At 54.5% G+C, this 16,773-nt stretch overlaps 2 protein-coding genes across 6 annotated transcripts in view; one reads left to right on the top strand and one right to left on the bottom strand.

Moving 5' to 3' along the window:
- The window catches only part of CEP104 (centrosomal protein 104), a 33,494-nt gene extending 19,620 nt beyond the window's left edge, over positions 1-13,874 (bottom strand). For 2 of the 5 annotated variants that reach the window (XM_049618211.1, XM_049618215.1), the window contains exons 1-9: positions 13,742-13,874; positions 13,104-13,258; positions 9,588-9,738; positions 6,633-6,806; positions 6,109-6,247; positions 4,274-4,336; positions 3,890-3,966; positions 865-1,033; positions 251-406 (exon numbers count right to left, since the gene is read on the bottom strand). In XM_049618211.1, coding sequence (XP_049474168.1) covers positions 251-406; positions 865-1,033; positions 3,890-3,966; positions 4,274-4,336; positions 6,109-6,247; positions 6,633-6,806; positions 9,588-9,700 — 891 coding nt within the window. In that variant the 5' untranslated portion in view covers positions 9,701-9,738; positions 13,104-13,258; positions 13,742-13,874. The remainder of the gene's footprint in view (positions 1-250; positions 407-864; positions 1,034-3,889; positions 3,967-4,273; positions 4,337-6,108; positions 6,248-6,632; positions 6,807-9,587; positions 9,739-13,103; positions 13,259-13,741) is intronic. The other 3 variants (XM_049618212.1, XM_049618213.1, XM_049618214.1) reach the window with 3 other exon arrangements.
- A 176-nt stretch (positions 13,875-14,050) lies between these two features.
- The window catches only part of DFFB (DNA fragmentation factor subunit beta), a 13,125-nt gene continuing 10,402 nt past the window's right edge, over positions 14,051-16,773 (top strand). Inside the window, exons 1-2 of the mRNA XM_049618216.1 lie at positions 14,051-14,457; positions 15,367-15,493. Of these exons, the coding sequence (XP_049474173.1) occupies positions 14,335-14,457; positions 15,367-15,493 (250 nt within the window). The 5' untranslated portion in view covers positions 14,051-14,334. The remainder of the gene's footprint in view (positions 14,458-15,366; positions 15,494-16,773) is intronic.

Below are 16,773 nucleotides of genomic sequence, written 5' to 3'. Positions count from 1 at the left end.
GCGCACGCACAAGCAGGGGAGAGAGGCAGAGGGAGCGAGAGAACCCCGAGCAGGCTGACGCAGGGCTCGATCCCACGACCAGGAGATCGTGACCTGGGCTGAAATCGGGTCGGGTGCTCCACCGACTGAGTCCCCGCAGGTGCCCCTGAGGCCACCTATCTGAAGTGTGACCTGAGCGCCACAGGGCCGCGTGTGTCTCACAAATGCCCGCTGTGGGCGAGCGGCCCCTCGGGGCGGCCCGCGCACCTACCAGCTCGGCGTCCACGAGGCTGTGCAGCCGCAGCTGCTCGTACACTTGGCTGCGGAACCGTTCCATCTGCTGCTGCTTCTCCTTGGCGCGGTCGTAGTCCTCCTTCTCTACTGCGCAGCGCTTTTCCACCTCGTACCGCCCGAGGCGCTCGCCCACCTGAAGCACACAGGGTCACTCCGCCTCATGTGGGCCCGCGCGCCTTGGGCACACGCACGGCTTGCCCCACGAGGCTCGGGTGACGGCATCACTCGCGGGGGGTGGGGTGGGGGGGGTACTGGGCTGGGGCCACGGAGCGGCAGCCACGCAGGCCCACGAGGGGTGCTGCATGTCCTGCCCCAGCGTCTAAGACCCTGCGCGAGTCACAGGGACCATAAACCTCTTGGGTTCCCTGGCACTTCAGGACAGCGACGCGGCCGCAGAGGACGAGGTCTGAAGAGGCGGGGCCTGTGCCTTCACTTACGCTTAACCTAGGGGCTGGACCGTCCCTAACTTCGTTTTGCTTATGTCTTTGGACCCACGCTAAACGTCCATGGGCCTTTGTTGTGCCACGCGTCGGGGTCACGGGCGGCCTTCTCACAGAACTGAGGGGGGGCCGCTCTCTCCAGAAGCAGTACCTTTTGCAAATCAGCAATAGCTTGTTTCAGCTTCTTGGCATAGTCGTAGCGTTCCTTTTGGACGGCTTCGCGTTTTCTTTCGTCTAATTTACGTATAATCTGGGCAACTTCTGGATCTTGGTACATATCGAAAGCTAAGTCATCTAGTGGAGAAATGTAGTCAGATTTCCTAAAGGAACGAAACGGGTATTTCAGAGCGGACAGGGCAGTGGTAGAGGGAGCCCCGAGGGTCCAGTGCCGAAGACAGGGTCGCAGACACGGCACCCCCACCACTTCTGCTCCTGGAGCCTTCTTGCCTGAGAAAGCAGAGGCTCAGAAAAACTGTGACGGGCTTCAGTCACTCAGCTCTCAGTGCAAGCGGGTCTTTCTGACTCCACAGCTTATGCTCTTGGCCATTAGTTAAACTATACTTGGGGCGTCTGAGCCTTTGCTGCATTCTTCAACAGATAGTTCTTTTTTTTAAATTTTATTTCTTTTTTAACGTTTTATTTACTCTTCAGTAGATACTTTTGAGTGCAGACCCCGTGCCCAGCTCTGTTCTGGGCACCGGGGACAGGACGGTGCACGTCAATCATCTGAAGAAAAGGGAAAACCCGAACTAAAACGAACACGTTTCTATGCACCATCCTTAAGGAGTCTGACTTGTGGGGCCAGGAGTCCAGGCGCCCAGCACGCCTGACACCAGCACCACCCTCTGACGGGCGCTATGGATGGAGAAGCACTTTGCCTGGCCTTCTCCTCAAAGCGTCCGTCTGTGGGACATCCCAACTCCTGGGGAGACCAGGAAAATCCTTCCAGGAATAAATGACCTTTTTGGTTATCTGAACACCCCATTTCTGATTACCTGTCACCCCACTCTTTCTTTCAAATTCCACAGCGGGCTGGCAGCCTTCTCCTGGGTCTAACATTTAAAACAGTAATGCCAACGTAACTGCTCAACAAAAATGCTAACTGAGGACATGTTTCAGAGTCTCCGTCTGCTGTATGAGCTACACAAAGTAAGCCAGTTGTTAGCTTTGGCTTAGAAACTTTTATATACAGGGGGCGCCTGGGTGGCTCAGTCATTTAAGCTTCTGACTTTGGCTGAGGTCATGATCTTATGGTTCATGGGTTCAAAGCCCTGTGTTGGGCTCTGTGTTGACAGCTCGGAGTCTGGAGCCTGCTTCGGATTCTGTGTCCCCCACCCCCTGTCCCCCCCCCCCCCCCCAGCTCACACTCTCTCTCTCCTTTAAAAGTAAATAAACATTAAAAAAAATATTTATATATAGGTAGATTTTGATGAAAATATTACTCATCATAAAAGTCTGGTTGTCTGATATCATTGTTCACAGCCCCCTAGCCCTTCCCCACCCCTGGAATTCAGCACTCCACCAGACTTGGTGGTGGGGTCAGCTTCAGCAGCTTAGAACAACATCAATTAATCTCGATGATGGGAAGGGAGAGAGAACAGCTAGGGGCATCTGGGGGGCTCAGTCGGTTAAGTGTCCAACTTCGGCTCAGGTCACGGTCTCACGGTTCAGGGATTTGAGCCCTGTGTTGGGTGAACTTGAGCCCCACTTTGGGCTCTGCACGGTGTGGAGCCTCTGTGGGATTCTCCCCCTCTCTCTCTCTCTGCCCCTTGCTCACTCTTGCCCTCCCGCTCAAAGAGAAACAAAGGTCAGTGATGACCAGGCAGTAACATGCTTTGGTGCTGGTACAAGATTAACCATTTCCGCCTAAACATAGTCTATACCCTTCAGTCAAAGTTGCTTTGCCCCAAAGTCCTAGAGATGAAAGCAAAGACTCCATCTCACTATGAAAATGCCACAAAGAGAAGAGTGGCACCTGTCCTCTGGCCCCTTGGTCACAATTCCAGGGCGCTGGGCAGTTTCAGGAGCGCGGGTCTCCCCACGGTCCACGAGTACCCCCTGGCGGTGACCTGGGCACCTTTATGTCTGGTGCCGCCGCACGACACAGCACACAGGCTTTCTACCGACCTCTCTGTGCCTTCAGCAAAGCCCTGCGGATGAGTCAGGATGGGCACGCTGTGCACCACCGCTCCAGCGGGCTAACTTGATAAAGAACTAACGTAAACAGAGTCCAAATAACCTAAAGAACTTCTGTGGGAGCTACTAAGACCAGCCAGAGGGTCTGGCGGTCCCTGTTCTACCCCTGGGGCTTCACTGAGGGCAGAGCCGAGGAGCTGTCCGGGGGGTGGTGCTGACGGACGTGGAGGGATCACTGCGTCAGTCCTCACCCGGAAAGGTAAGGAGGGCACTGCCGTCACCCTGTGGGGCGCAGGGAGCGTCTGCGGGAGGCAGGGCGGCCTGTGGAGGTGAGAGGTCACTTTCCTCATTATTTTTATACACACGTAGGGACAGTGTCCCTACTCGCATCCTTACACCCATGCCGTAACTGCCAGGCGGCGGGCCCGGGGACGCTCCGCAGGAAGCAAGGCAGTCCAGACTGCTGACACAGAGGAATTCATTCCTAAGCCGGGCTCCTCTGCTTGCATAAAACATGGACAGATTCTCTCTGTGGCTCAGGAGGCACTTGTGTGCCAAGTACACACACCAGTGGACAGTGAGCCTCGCTCCCAGGGGAGCCTCCCTTGGGCCTGCAGCCCAGCCGTCACGGGGTGCGTGTGAGCGGGGAGTGTTTAAAGCAGACATAAGATGAAGGCTCTAGGAACTGACAATTCGGGTCAACTAATTCCTTTAATTCTTACCCACAAAGTTGCCTGTGCCAATAAAACATCAAAGCACAGTTGACAGATCTTTTACCTGCATGCATTTTAGGAACTTTCCAGTAATACCTGAACACACGAGAAACGAAGATGTCTCTGAAGGGCAGTAAGTGAAGACGTGCTAAAGAAAACAGTGACCCTAATCTTTAAGTGTATTTAAGTCAATCCCATCAGTGGCTTATCTAGCTCAGAATTGAACTGAGAGGCTCTCGAGCCCAGAATCCTCTGGAGGTGACTCACACTTTGGTGATTCTGAGGAGCGTCACAGGAGTTGATGGCCTTGGGAGGAGGGACTCTTACCCAGTACAAGTTCCTTCCAGAGCTGGGTCCTCGGTGTTGTGCCCCAGATAATGATCAATCAGCTTCTCTCTAGAGGTCTTTGGGAGCAAAACATTCTGCTTAGCGTCTCAGAGGAAAACAGGAACAACACAAAGCCTTAACTAAGAGGTGACATAATAGGAAGGTGTCAGCAGGCTTTAAGGACCCTAGTCTTTTGGAAGGACAGTTCAAATTCTTGAGCGAAAGAAACTTTAATACACTATAGCTGCTAAAGATTATCTGCTAGTTATTCAACAGACAATTTTATAAACATTTTCAAGAGGACACTTTATGTGACAAAAGTGATCAATCCCCTCTTGCTAGAAATACGTTTTCTTCTCTAGGAATGAAACTTCCCAAACTTACAATATTGCTTTCATCACCAAAATCTGCAGGGTCTCCAATGATATTTACTGCAACCAGAGCAACCTAAGGGAGAGTTGACCAACAGAAATTAAGTATCAAATTTGTGACTTACTCCCTTTAAGACAAGCTGCCCACTCATACTGTCATCAAGGAGGATGATGTACATCAAAGCACATTCATTGTAAAATGCCAAGTGTATGGAGTTGCTAGTGTATAGGATTACCACGAATACTTTCTACAAATTATATAAGTTGATATTCTAATACCAAATCGAGTGGCTATTTTAACGTTGAAAGTATATTAAAACAATAAAGGCTAAAAGACCTCCACAGGTTGTTTTTTTTTTAATTAAAAAAAATTATTTTTAATGTTTATTTATTTTTGAAGGGGAGAGAGAAACAAAGTGCAAGTGGGGGAATGGCAGACAGAGAGGGAGACACAGACTCTGAAGCAGACTCCAGGCTCTGAGCTGTCAGCACAGAGCCTGACATGGGGCTTGAACCCACGGACCGTGAGATCATGACCTGAGCCAAAGTTGGACGCGTAACCGACTGAGCCCCCCAGGCGCCCCAAAACCTCCACAGGTTTAACACAGCCTCGTGTTGAAGTGCTTCCTCACAGTCAAGTGTGGGGGCCCATCCACACGATCTTGGTAAACTAGACAACGAACTCAAATTCTACATTGACATAGCTCAGTCTGTCTGGATCAGTGATTCCCTGAAGGGGGAGGAGTCCCCTTCCCACATCCTCCCTTTCTTGAGGATCACTACCGGAATGAAGTGAGGGGAACTGCAGGTTCACACACACAAGATGGGGAGGAGAAAGTATCAGTCTTCTAGTTTATGGTCAAGCATGGCTGCAACGGACCAAGTAATGTCTCAGAGCTCGCTTCCAAGTCACTGGCTGAATATAAAACTTTGATGTGGTGGAACGTTTCCATTCCTCTTGGAGGGGGCAGGGAGTGTTGAAAGTATCTGTGCTAATTAAGAGTCTGCTGTGGACACTGTTGATTTCCACTACATTAATCATGCCCAAAATAAAACAAAACTGAAAAAGAGAAAAGAAAAAGAAAGATGGGAAGGGAGGGAGGAAGATGAGAGTTATTTGCTTGGAGCTTGACTACATGCAACATTTCATCACATCCCCAATTTCTCCCAGGGGTTTGATTTATCTTGCAAAATTTAGTGGGTTTATCTAGAAGAGTGTCCTCTAACAGAAACAGTGCAAATCACACGGGTTATTTTAAATTTCCTTTTTTTTTTTTTGAGTTTATTTATTTCGAGAGACAGAGAGAGGGAGTGTGTGCGTGCACACAAGGGAGGGGCAGAGAGAGAGGTGAGAGGGAAATCCCAAGCAGGCTCTTCACTGTCAGTGTGGAACCCCACTCGGGGCTCGATCACACAAACTGCGAGATCATGACCTGAGGCAAAACCAAGAGTCAGATGCTTAACCGACTGAGCCACCCAGATGCCCCAAGTTTTCTAACGGACACAGTAAAAAACTGTGAAAAGAATGACGTCGATTTTAAACTGAACATGGCCACAATAGTATCACTTCACTGTGGAAATGACTCTCTTCCTCACGTGAAGCCTCTGAACTGCAGTGTCCAGTTAACCCGTGCAGCCCCTCGCGCTTGGGTGCCCAGGCCCCAAGCGTGCAACGTCCGTGTGCGGCAGCGGCTCCTGATGGGACAGCGTGGCTCGGAACGGCCTACCGCCCTTCCGCAAAAGTTACCATCTTAGAGAAAGACTTGAAATGTCTTTGCCAAGGGGTGCGGGCCCACGCAATGCCACCAGGAGGCGGGGAGGCAGTCAAGGGGAGGGCCCGCGTCTCACCTGATTATATATGTTGTACTTGTTGAGGTGGTTTTCGTGAAAGGTCAGCTTGAGAAACTGTCCCACCGCGTCCACGTAGACGGACTTCAGCTCCCGGGCCCTGCAGCCCGTCTTCTCGTTGTCACAGAGAGAGACATAGCTGAAAGAGAGCACACGCCAGAGTCATGTTGACAGGGACCGTCCTGCGCAGCAGAAGTGGCCGCTGCTACCACTGAACTCCATAGGGTTAAATACAAGTCTAGAGTGGAAAGACCTAGGGAAAAAGCTCAGAAGTTGCACTCTAACCAGGCTTCTTAAAACAAGTTCTAGATCTGAGGCAGAGACGAGCTCCATGGATGAAAACGACAGCCCTGCTTACAGAGCATATTCTACGTGGGGCGGCTGCTCAGACACCATGTCCCCCAGCACCAAAGACAAGTCTGCGACACAGGACCAACCGCAGAGGGCGATCCGTTGGTTTGCGCTGCACTGAGACAGGGAGTCGGGTTGACAGTTCCCATCAGACCTTTCCAGGTCACGCTCACCCGAGCCTTCGAAAGCGCTCTGCCTGGTAGGGCACGAAGTACTCGGGCAGGCTCTCGCTGACGTAGAACTCCACTTTGCTGGGGATCATGTACTGGTGGGCGAGCAGCTGCAGCTTTCTTATTCGACACCTCTCCACCATCTGAAGAACGATCTCTTGCGGAAACTGGCAAAATCTGAAAGCAAACCATTGTTTTTTCCACACGGTCACGGCCGCGGTTTCCAGCCATGTGCGTGGCGCTCCCCACGTAGCAAGGCGGTCCGGGTGCTGACGGGAGGGCCCCACGCGGCACGGCTGCCCCCTCCAGCCTCCAGCTTCGCAAGGAGGGGCTGAGGCTCTAGGTCACACACGACCTGCGTGAGTCAGACTTTTCACGGCGGAAAAGCGTCCAAAATGAAACCTGAGGTTTACCACGAGATCAATACTTCCGTCTTAAGAGGCTGTTCTAGTGGGCAAGCAGGGCCAAAGGGTTTTCCCCAGGAACCCAGATGCTTCAGGAAAACCACGTGCTTGGCGAATCCCGAGCGAAGGGTGCCGGGCGAGAATCAACACTGAGCGAGTGCCACGCGTGCCTGGTGGTCCGCAGAAGCCTGCGACTGGCCACTGCGGAGCTTCTAATTTTGCTTAGTACGCGACACGGCGCGTTAAGAACCTACACTGGAGGTCAGAGAACCGCAGCGTCAGCACAGCCCTCACGCCGCGTGATCTGATCACGATGAACAACAGAGCACAGCGTTTGGGCAGTAGACGCCGCGTCCGCTGAGCTGGCACGCCCCGGCTCACAATGGTGGGGCATCCAGGGCCCCGGGAGGGGGACGCACCCAAGGAGGGGACAGGTGGAAGGGGCTCGGCGGCCTGCAGGGTGTGCTCACTCCTGCCCCCTGGTCGTGCTCCCTGGCCCTCCTCCGCCACCTCTCCAGGCGCCTCCCTCTCCACTGAGAAGACAAGAACCTCAGATGGGGCTGCTCACTCCCCGAATGGGGTGGTGTCCCTGCCGGTGCCCCCCCACCCCCAGCCTCCTGAACAGTGCTAGAGCCAGCCTGCCCCCGAAACTTCCAGCAACACACAGACGCACTCTTAAGACCCCCCCCCCCCCATCCTAAGAAACCCCTCCTGTGACCGCACCGGGGCCTGGCTGCCAATGTCACGCAGGAGCTGTCTGTGGCCACCAGCTCAGCTCTTCACGCACCCTCTCCAGTCCCTCCAGGGCATATGCTGCCACAGCCAACTCTGGCCAAGGCCATGTGCAGTGGACTTCCCAGTCCTGCTCTGTTCAGTCCGCAGCTCCTGGCCTCCTCCTACCTTAGGGCGCCCTCCCCTGGGCTGGGTTCCAGGCTCCTTCCTCTCCCCACACTCACCATAGGGTGGCTATCTGACCACGGCTTTAGAAACCTCCTGCGTCAAGGAGCCCCAACTAAACGTTGCCCGGGTCCAACCCTCCGATCTAGCTGTGACCTGACGTTTCCACGCAGACACCCATAGATGTTATTAGATGTGACAGACAAAAACTCCTGACCCCTGCCACCTTCCCCCATCCCGTGCAGCCAGTCTCCCGGTCCCCTGCTTTGCCAGCTGGGGCCCTCCTCCCCATCCGCCGTGGCCTCCCTCCCTCCCCACTGCTGCATAACGAGTGCCTGCTTCCCAGCAGCACACAGAAAAGAGGAAGGGAAGAGTGCACAAAGGAACCAGGCTGAATGCAGGAGAATCTGCTCAGCCTCTAAGTCCAGCTCTAGCTCCAAGGGACGTGCAGGGGTGACGGGGCGGGTGAGCACAGATCTGATGGACTTTCGCCCCGGAGGCACAGTCACCAGAAATCTGCCAGCACTAAGGTTGTGAGGTTTCAAAGATGAAAAGCTCGTAAGAGAGATGGCTCTGGGGCAGAAGGCAGCTAGTGAACACCGGGAGCCAGGAACCCAGCAGAAGGCAGCTAGTAAACACCGGGAACCAGGAACCCAGCAGCTTGTGACTCGAACACTCCTCAGTCGCTCACGGTGGTCAAGTGTGGCTTTAGACGTTTAAGATAGTTACTATTTTCAAATGCTAAGCACATACGTCATACTCGGTGGTGAGGTCATTCTGGGCACAAGGACACTCTGAAAATCCTATAGTATATTTAAAAAAAAAAAAAAACCCTCCAAAATTATTTAAAGAAAAATAAGACACCAGACAAAATCAGAAGTTCTAGGCTTTTTAAAATCCTTCAAAAACCGTCCCGTGACTCAGTTGTACAAATGCAGCTTACAGAGTTTGTGCACGCATCAAAGCTGTCGTTGAGGGACACTGAAGAGGCCACAACGGGAGGGTGGGAAGCGTGAGAGGCGTGGCCACCGGGGAGGGGTGGGGCGCACTGGGGAGCTGGCTCCACAGGCAGGAAGCCTGTCAGGCACTTGCATGATGGGACTCCTATGGTTTCACCTTTGGGGAAGACTGACGACCTCTACGGAAAAGGCTTAGTTTCAGAAAAATACCAACTCGTATAATGTTACTCAAGCAACAGACAGTTTAAAAGGTGTACAAATATTCGAGACGATCAATTGAAAGAGACGTTCTTGGTTAAAGTTTGGGGCTAACAAAACCTTACCCACAGGAGCTCGGCTGTGAAAGCAGGGACCTACAGACACCCAAGCCGGCACGGGGCACAGTGAGGATGCGAGGCCCGGCGGACAGTCAGGGGAGACAGTGAAACAACCGTGGCCGGTGAGTTTCCGCCCTCTCCCCGTATTTGTACATTTCTGAAGCCAACGTCACTTAATGCTTTGAGGGAAAAAGATCCAACAAACTTTCTTTAAAAACATAGAAAGAGGGAAAACGCCCACTGCATCACTATGCAGACGGCACCGCGGCACGAAGACAGCAGTGTGGTTCTGAGGCCTGAGTTGCAATAGAGCAGAAACTTAGCAGGAAGGGAGCCCGCCGGCCTGCCCTCGCCCCCCCACCCCTGCCCGGCCCACCTCACCTCGGTGACCTCCACCCGCTGACGGTAGGTGCGTGGATCATTAGTTCCCGGGCACTGAAGCCATCTTCGTGTCCAGAGGAGCTGACAACAACGAAGCCAATCTTGTGGGGCATCCTGGGCGCTGGGCTGGTTGTAAGGGCAGGAAAGACTTCTTTAAGAGAAAGGAATTGGTAACGTTTTAGACCACAGAAAGGGTTAGTTCGTGCCTTGTTAACAGACATAATTCACAACATATTCAGAATTTCCCCATCACTTTGAAAGAATCTAGTTTTTTGTTAAGCGTTTTTCACAGGAGCCTCTAATTCTACTTAAGGTATCATTTACCTTGACTTTTCCCAAACACATGTCCTAAAAACATGATCACGTTGTGGGTTGAACTGTGTCCCTCCAAAGACAGGTTGAGGTCCTAACTCCCAGTGCCTGTGAATATGACCTTTTTCGGAAATAGGGTCTTTACAGATGTAATGAGGTTGGGATGTGAGGGCGTCCTGGAGCAGGGCGGGCCCGATACAGCAGCACCAGGGTCCATTTAGGAGACACAGACACACACACAGCCAAGGAAAGGGCCAAGCGCCCGGGGCGATATGTCTACAAGCCAACCACCCGACCCGGCAAGTACTGCTGTCACCACCAGAAGCTGGGACCGGCAGGGGCGGTCCTCCCCTTCAGAAAGAGTGTGGCCCTGCCGGCAGCTGGATTTCGAGCCTCTAGCCTCCAAAGTTTTGTTGTCCTAAGCCACCCAGTTTGTGGCACTTTGTTATGGTAAAAACACAGTTCTGCTAAGATACAAATACCAAGTTTTTGTTTTTTGTTAAATCTGAGTTAAGAAAGCAATGTAACCAGCGTGTTAACAAGTTACACAAAAGTAAGAGGAAAAGGGGCAGTTTGGTCAGCAGCGTGGTAAGGGCTGACGGCAAGCACACGCCCGCAGAAGGGAGGGCAGGACTCCAGGGAGGCGGGTCGGATGCAGAAGTGGCACCCGGGGCCTGCTGGAGTGACTGACTCGTAGCAGACACTTAGCCATTGGTCGAACGAATGTTTTATGCCATTTTTTAGTGAACCGTTCACAGCTGAATATCATTTTGAGGGTGGATGTTGCGACGTCCGGTTTTGCCATCCTGTCCCTGTGTGAAGACGGCACCTGACTGCAGTTTCCCCGGCACGCTCCACGTCCCTCCCCGGCAGCCAGTTCAGGGATGGGAACAGGAGAGCAGGACCCACACTGGACCGGCAAGGCTCTCCCCAAGGACTCTGCCGGGGCTACTGGGAGAGAGAAGTATTCTTCCTGCTGGGGCTATGGCCGCAGAATATTTCCCAGGGGCCTACTGGAAGCCTCCTGTGGGGAGGTCCTGCCAGAGAGTGGGCTGACACGGGGCAACAGCCACCTTGGGAACCCTGAGGTTCAGCCACATTTAAAGCCCAAACTACTCATAAGCTTCGGGTTATTTTCGAGTCGTTGAGCCAATCAAATTCCTCTTCAGTAAGCCAATCTGAACTACCTTTAAGTATCTGCAACCAGAAGAATCCTCACTAACATAGATAATAAAGAATTCTCCAGAAAGTTCTCTGGGATAGGACATACTGTCAATTGAAATTCTGAATGGGACGTGACATATAAGCATATCCCACATGAAATTTTGCTTTTTTTTTTTTTTTAAATGTTTTATTTATTTTTGAGACAGAGAGAGACAGAGCATGAACGGGGCAGGGGCAGGGGCAGAGAGAGAGGGAGACACAGAATCGGAAGCAGGCGCCAGGCTCCGAGCCATCAGCCCAGAGCCCGACGCGGGGCTCGAACTCACAGACCGCGAGATCGTGAGCTGAGCTGAAGTTGGACGCTGAACTGACTGAGCCACCCAGGCGCCCCGAAATTTTGCTTATTTTAATGTGCTTGGTGCATGATCTAGATCTTTCTTTTACTTTCATTCTGAACCTGAAAAGGCCCACATGCATAAATTACTGGCTGGTACTTGCTAACGTTTCTTGGGCTGTGGGAACAAAGGCATCCCAAATAGAAAAATAAACCATCATTAGGGAGCCTAGTTATTTCTGATGCAAGCTCACTGCAGGATGTCACAGTGCCGGAGGAAAGCTGAAGCTCGCCCAGAAGGTAATGAAAGGCAGGGATTATATTTGGGGTGTGCCTGCAGGGGTGTGGGTGGAGCCCCACCTCTGGCCTCACCAGGGCAGGGATTCATCCTCTGCAGGGGCTCTCGGCCTGCACTCACTCCCCACGCCCCGTCCATCCTGCAGATGGCTGACTAGGACTGAATCTCCTCTTCTCCACCCCACTCTTTTCTAGAGGACGACTGTGGCCTGTGGCCAAGTCTCCCTGTCTGGAGCACTCCTCCCTCCCCCAACTATCATGTGCTTCTCCTCACGCCCAGCTGGGCTCATCAGTATCTGGGTCTTCACTCAGAGCTCCAGATGTGCTCCCTATCCCGGGTTGAAGGGTCATCTGTGTCCTGACCCAGTCTGCTGTTTGAACCCCCACTTCTTATCATGAATTCTGAAGTCCAGCCGAACTGAAAGTTCTATGTCTCTGCTCTGAATTCCTCAAATCCCTCAATCATCTTTTTAAAAAAAACTTTTTATGTCTCTGAGAGACAGAGAGACAAGAGACCGTGTGTGTGCACGTGCGAATGGGGTGGGACAGAGAGAGAGACGGACAGAGAGAGAGAGGCAGGGAGACAGAGGCTCCGAAGCAGGCTTTGCACTGCACAAGCTGCTCGAGCCGTGAGATCATGACCTGAACCGAAGTCAGACGCTCAACCGCCTGAGCCACCCAGGCGCCCCTAAATCCCTCAATCACCTTCAAGGGCAGGGCCCACGACTTCCTGTTCCACCTTGGAACTGTAGGTATCTACGAGGTACCTTCAGCTGAACGTGATCATGTGGACACTACCTTTGAAGCACTTGCTGTGTGCCAAGGACTGTCCTCAGCCCTAGACACACACTTCCACCTTCGTCACACTGACACGGGTTTGTGGTCACGCCAACCTCAGGGATAAGGAAGCCGAGACATGGACAGGCTGTTGCTCAAAGTTACACAGGTAGTAAGCTGTGTGGGCAGAATCTGCGTTTAGCCGCTCGGGTTCCGGAGTCTCTGACCTTGAGCAGTCCTCTCTGCTAAGGTGCTAAGACTTAAATGTGAGACTTCCAGAGTCCTAGCGAAGGAGGTGTCCATACACTACACTGTCTCAGTAAGCCCCAGACAGAGTGCGGGCCTTCAGGACCCAGGTAGGAGGAACGCCTGGCCACTGTGAGGACAACACTACCCCACTGTTTGGAAACGATTCCTTTCTGTCCCCCTTCTTCCACGGCCCTTCCACCCTGCACCCTGTGGGGCCCTTTGTGGGAACCTTCAAGGGCTGCGTGATACCTGGGGCGTTACTACAGGATGCTACTATCAGCCTCTGTGGACCTCACCACTGACATTCTGGGGAAAATCAAAGCCCCCCGAAATACTCAGCTCCCGGCAAGTAGGACCGTGGCAGCAGCAGCAAGGGCTCTCACCTCGGCCTTGCGGCACACACTAGCGGCTGCGTGGACGAAGGCAGCTCGGCGGTAGCCTCACCAAGTCTATCAAAACGCAACTTTCCGAGATGTTCTCAGGATCGTTGACCTCCATGAATCAAAGCGAAACAATTCAGCAACTTCCGAACGTTTGGCTACAAGATTAGGAGACAAACCTTGTTTCCATCGTTCTTTTGCGGAAACCTAACTGTTAGGAGGGTGAGGAACGGTTGGCCAGGTAATCTTAAAGGCCGCAAGTGCCGCCGAGCGCACGTCCGAAACCGAAGACGGGTGGGGAGGTGGGGGTGGGGAGCCGCACCGAACCCGCACGGCTGCACGACCGCATTCCTCACTCACTCGGGTCCCCGTCAGCCGTGCGGCCCGAACACGGAGGTCGCGACGCGCAGAGAGTACCCGACGCTAAATGCGACGCCGACGGGAGGCAACCGCAGGCCGGACCCTGGGCTGCGGCGGGCGGAGCGCGGGCAGCGCCCACCCGGGCCCGGGCACCCCGCGCCGTACGCGCTCCCGGGCCCGGCCCCCTGCCCCTGCCCCCAAGCCCCTCGGCCTCCGCCCTCCGGCCCCCGGCCGCGCCCACACCGCCAGGCCCCGCGCGGTGTCGTCGGGACTCCCGGTACCTGTCAGAACGGAAGGCCCGCCCGGACCTCGGCGCCCTCACGGCTCCCAGGGCCCTCCGCCGCCCCTCGGCAGCGGCTTCCGGAGCTCAGGCGGCGCCTCCTCCACCGCCCCGGGCCGGCCCGCACCCCCGAGCCGCAGCGGCGGTGGCCGCCGAGGAGCAGCCCCGGCCGCCTGCGCCCAGCGCCAGGGCCGCGGCCGCCGCTCTCATGACAACCAGACGGGCCGGGCTGGGCCGCGCCTGCGCACAAAACGGGGTCTCCCCGCCTCCACTTCTCCGGGCCTTCTGGGTAATGGAGTCTCGGGGAGGACGGCGCCTGCGCACAGGCGGGGCTGCCGCTCCACTTCCCCAGGCCTTCTGGGTAATGAAGTCCCCGAAGGACGGCGTCTGCGCGCAAGGCGGGGCTGCACCTCTGCTTCCCCGGGCCTTCTGGGTAATGGAGTTTCCGGGGGGACAGCGCGCGGCCCAGGTCTCGGTCGCAGAGCCCACCTAGCTCCGCATCCCCGCCGCTCAGCTGATCTCTGGGTCCTGGGCGAACAACAGCCTGAGTGGCCGGCCAAGCAGGTGCCGCCGGCGGGGCCGGAGGTCCTGAGGATGTTTACGGTGTTCCGGAAGCCCAAGACGTTCAAGCTGCGGGCTCTGCACGGGACGAAGAAGTTTGGGGTGGCGGGGAGGAGCTACCAGGAGGTGCTGCGGAAGGGGTGCTTCCACTTCCAGGTGCCCGGGGCCGGGGTTCGGGTGCCTTCACTTGCAGGTGCCCCGGGCCGGGGTCCATGGGACCTGGCGCCTCCTCAAACTTCTTCCTGTAGTCACTCAGCCCTTCAGCGGGAGTTTCTGGAGGGTTCTGGCGCAACACCTCCCTCTTCTGACCGTGAAGATTACGGCAGCTCTGGCCTGAGATTCTGGGACTCCCTGTTCCAGTGCCTATCTGCTAACTTGCTGTGTGCTCCAGGGCACAGTCAGTGGGCCTCTCTGGGCCTCAGTTTCCCCTTCCGTGAAATGAAGGAGTTGTGTTCACAGGCCGGCACTGTTGTCGCAGGGATTGCAGCCCTCATTCTCACTGGAGTCTCACTGTATTTGTTGTCTTGACCTGGACCTGGATCAGCGCGGGTTGTGGGTGTGTGTGCGTGTGGGGGCGGGAGCGTCAGGAGTTAGGGTTAGGGTGAGGGTTAGGGTGAGGGACAGTGTTAGGAAACCAGCGGACCGTGTACCGTTCACACTTCGTCAGCCAGAGGCAATGAGTCATGTTCAGGAAGATGTTTGCTGAGCGGCGCGTCCTGATACCAGTCGGGTGATGTGTCCTCATTGGTGGGGGTGTGTTTATGGGCTTAGTGGAAGCAGTCAGGCATCATTTTCTGAAACGGGCTTGGATTTTAAGTGCCTTTAAGGAGGCCGTTTTGAAAGGATCTGTGTGGCGAATCCTGTGGAGTCGACACCGCTACGTATATATTTTTATGTGACTTGTCATATTTTTGAACGACATGTAACCCCGGGCACGATTCTTTGAAACATAGTTTTTTTTCTGATTGTGAGGACCGCAGGTGGAAGGGCCTCAGGTTAATGCTCCCAGGGAGCCCGCCCGAGACCGGAGACGTTAGCTTCCTGCCCTACCCTCCCTCTCCGCAGCTCCCCATCACCGGTTCCCGCCTGTGCCTCTACGAAGACGGCACTGAGCTCACTGGAGACTACTTCTCGAGTGTCCCTGACAACTCGGAACTCGTGCTTCTCACCTCAGGCCAGACCTGGCAAGGCTGTAAGTGGTGGGGACGTGGGAGAGTGGCGGGGAAGCCGGCCCGGCTTTGGAGGTGCTGAGGGCCTGCTGTGGGGGCCAGCCAGGGAAACGGAGAATCTTCTCGCTCTGAGCTCCCCAGGGGGGAGCCCCGAGTCGGGAGCCCGGTTGTCCAGTTGGGTGTTTTAGGTGTCTTTTCTAGGTTATGTGAATTTTATGTTCGTTCTGGGTGTCCTAGTAACTCCAGAGGGCAGAAGGGAGGGATCTAGGGGTTGGGGCCTGCGCAGGTTTGTGGGTAAGGCAGAGCCAGAGAGAGACGCCATCCTGTGTCGTCGGGCCGTGCGAAGGGAGCGGTGGTGGCTCAGGTTGTGCTCTGTCTGCTCTGTTGGTGTTTGCTGATGTGCTGTCACGTTGGGGGCCCATCAGAGGCATCGCTTCCAGGCGTGATTCTTTAGGGGCATCCGGATTTAAGAACCAGCTCGATGACAAGTTGCACATTGGAGCTGTAGGCCAGGGGCAGAGCGAGTGTGCGTTCCTGGCTCTTGCGCAAAGTGGCTTACGTTTCAGGAGATGCTTCTGGTGCTCCAGGAAGTGGGAGCTCCGAAGACAGAGATATCTGCCTCTTTGGCCAAAGGGACAGAAAGGGGCCCTAGAGTGGTGTACGTGTGACTTTGCCCTGCAGTTGGGACTCCGCTGTTAGCAGTCACATCTAGTGTGTGCCCCAAGGTGGCAAGCCCTCTATCTCTTTGGGGCCTTGTCCTTCTAGAGGGGCAGCCAGAAAGCAGAGTCACTGTGATGCCTCCTGGGACGGCCCCTTGCAGGAGGTGGGGACTGGGCAGGACAGGGCTGAGAGCCTGCCTGGCTTTTCCTTTTCTTTCCCATTTCGTGGTAGCGAAATGAACAGACTAAGAAACACAGACTTGTTCAAGTGTGTGAATCATGAGGGATTGGGATCGCATCTCAATATTTTTTTTAAGTTTATTTATTTATTTTGAGAGAGAGAAAGAGCACAAGTAGGGGATGCAGAGAGCAGGGAAGTGTGAGAATCCCAAGCAAGTTCCACACTGCCAGTGCAGAGCCCGACGTGAGGCTCGAACCCATGAACCGTGAGATCATGACCTGAGCCGTAATCAAGAGTTGGCCATTTAACCGACTGAGCCCCCCAGGGCGCCCCACATTGTTGTTGTTGTTTTTAAAGAAACGGGCTGTTTTCCAGAGTGGGAACACCTGTCTCATGGCCTCCGCAGTCTCCCCCACTTCTTTCTTTCTTTCTTTCTTTCTTTCTTTCTTTCTTTCTTTCTTTC

The sequence above is a fragment of the Panthera uncia genome, assembly GCF_023721935.1.
Source record: "Panthera uncia isolate 11264 chromosome C1 unlocalized genomic scaffold, Puncia_PCG_1.0 HiC_scaffold_4, whole genome shotgun sequence".
In the NCBI taxonomy this organism is placed as follows: domain Eukaryota; kingdom Metazoa; phylum Chordata; class Mammalia; order Carnivora; family Felidae; genus Panthera; species Panthera uncia.
The sequence above is the reverse complement of the archived record's forward strand: the minus strand, read 5'-3'. Positions and strand labels throughout refer to the sequence as shown.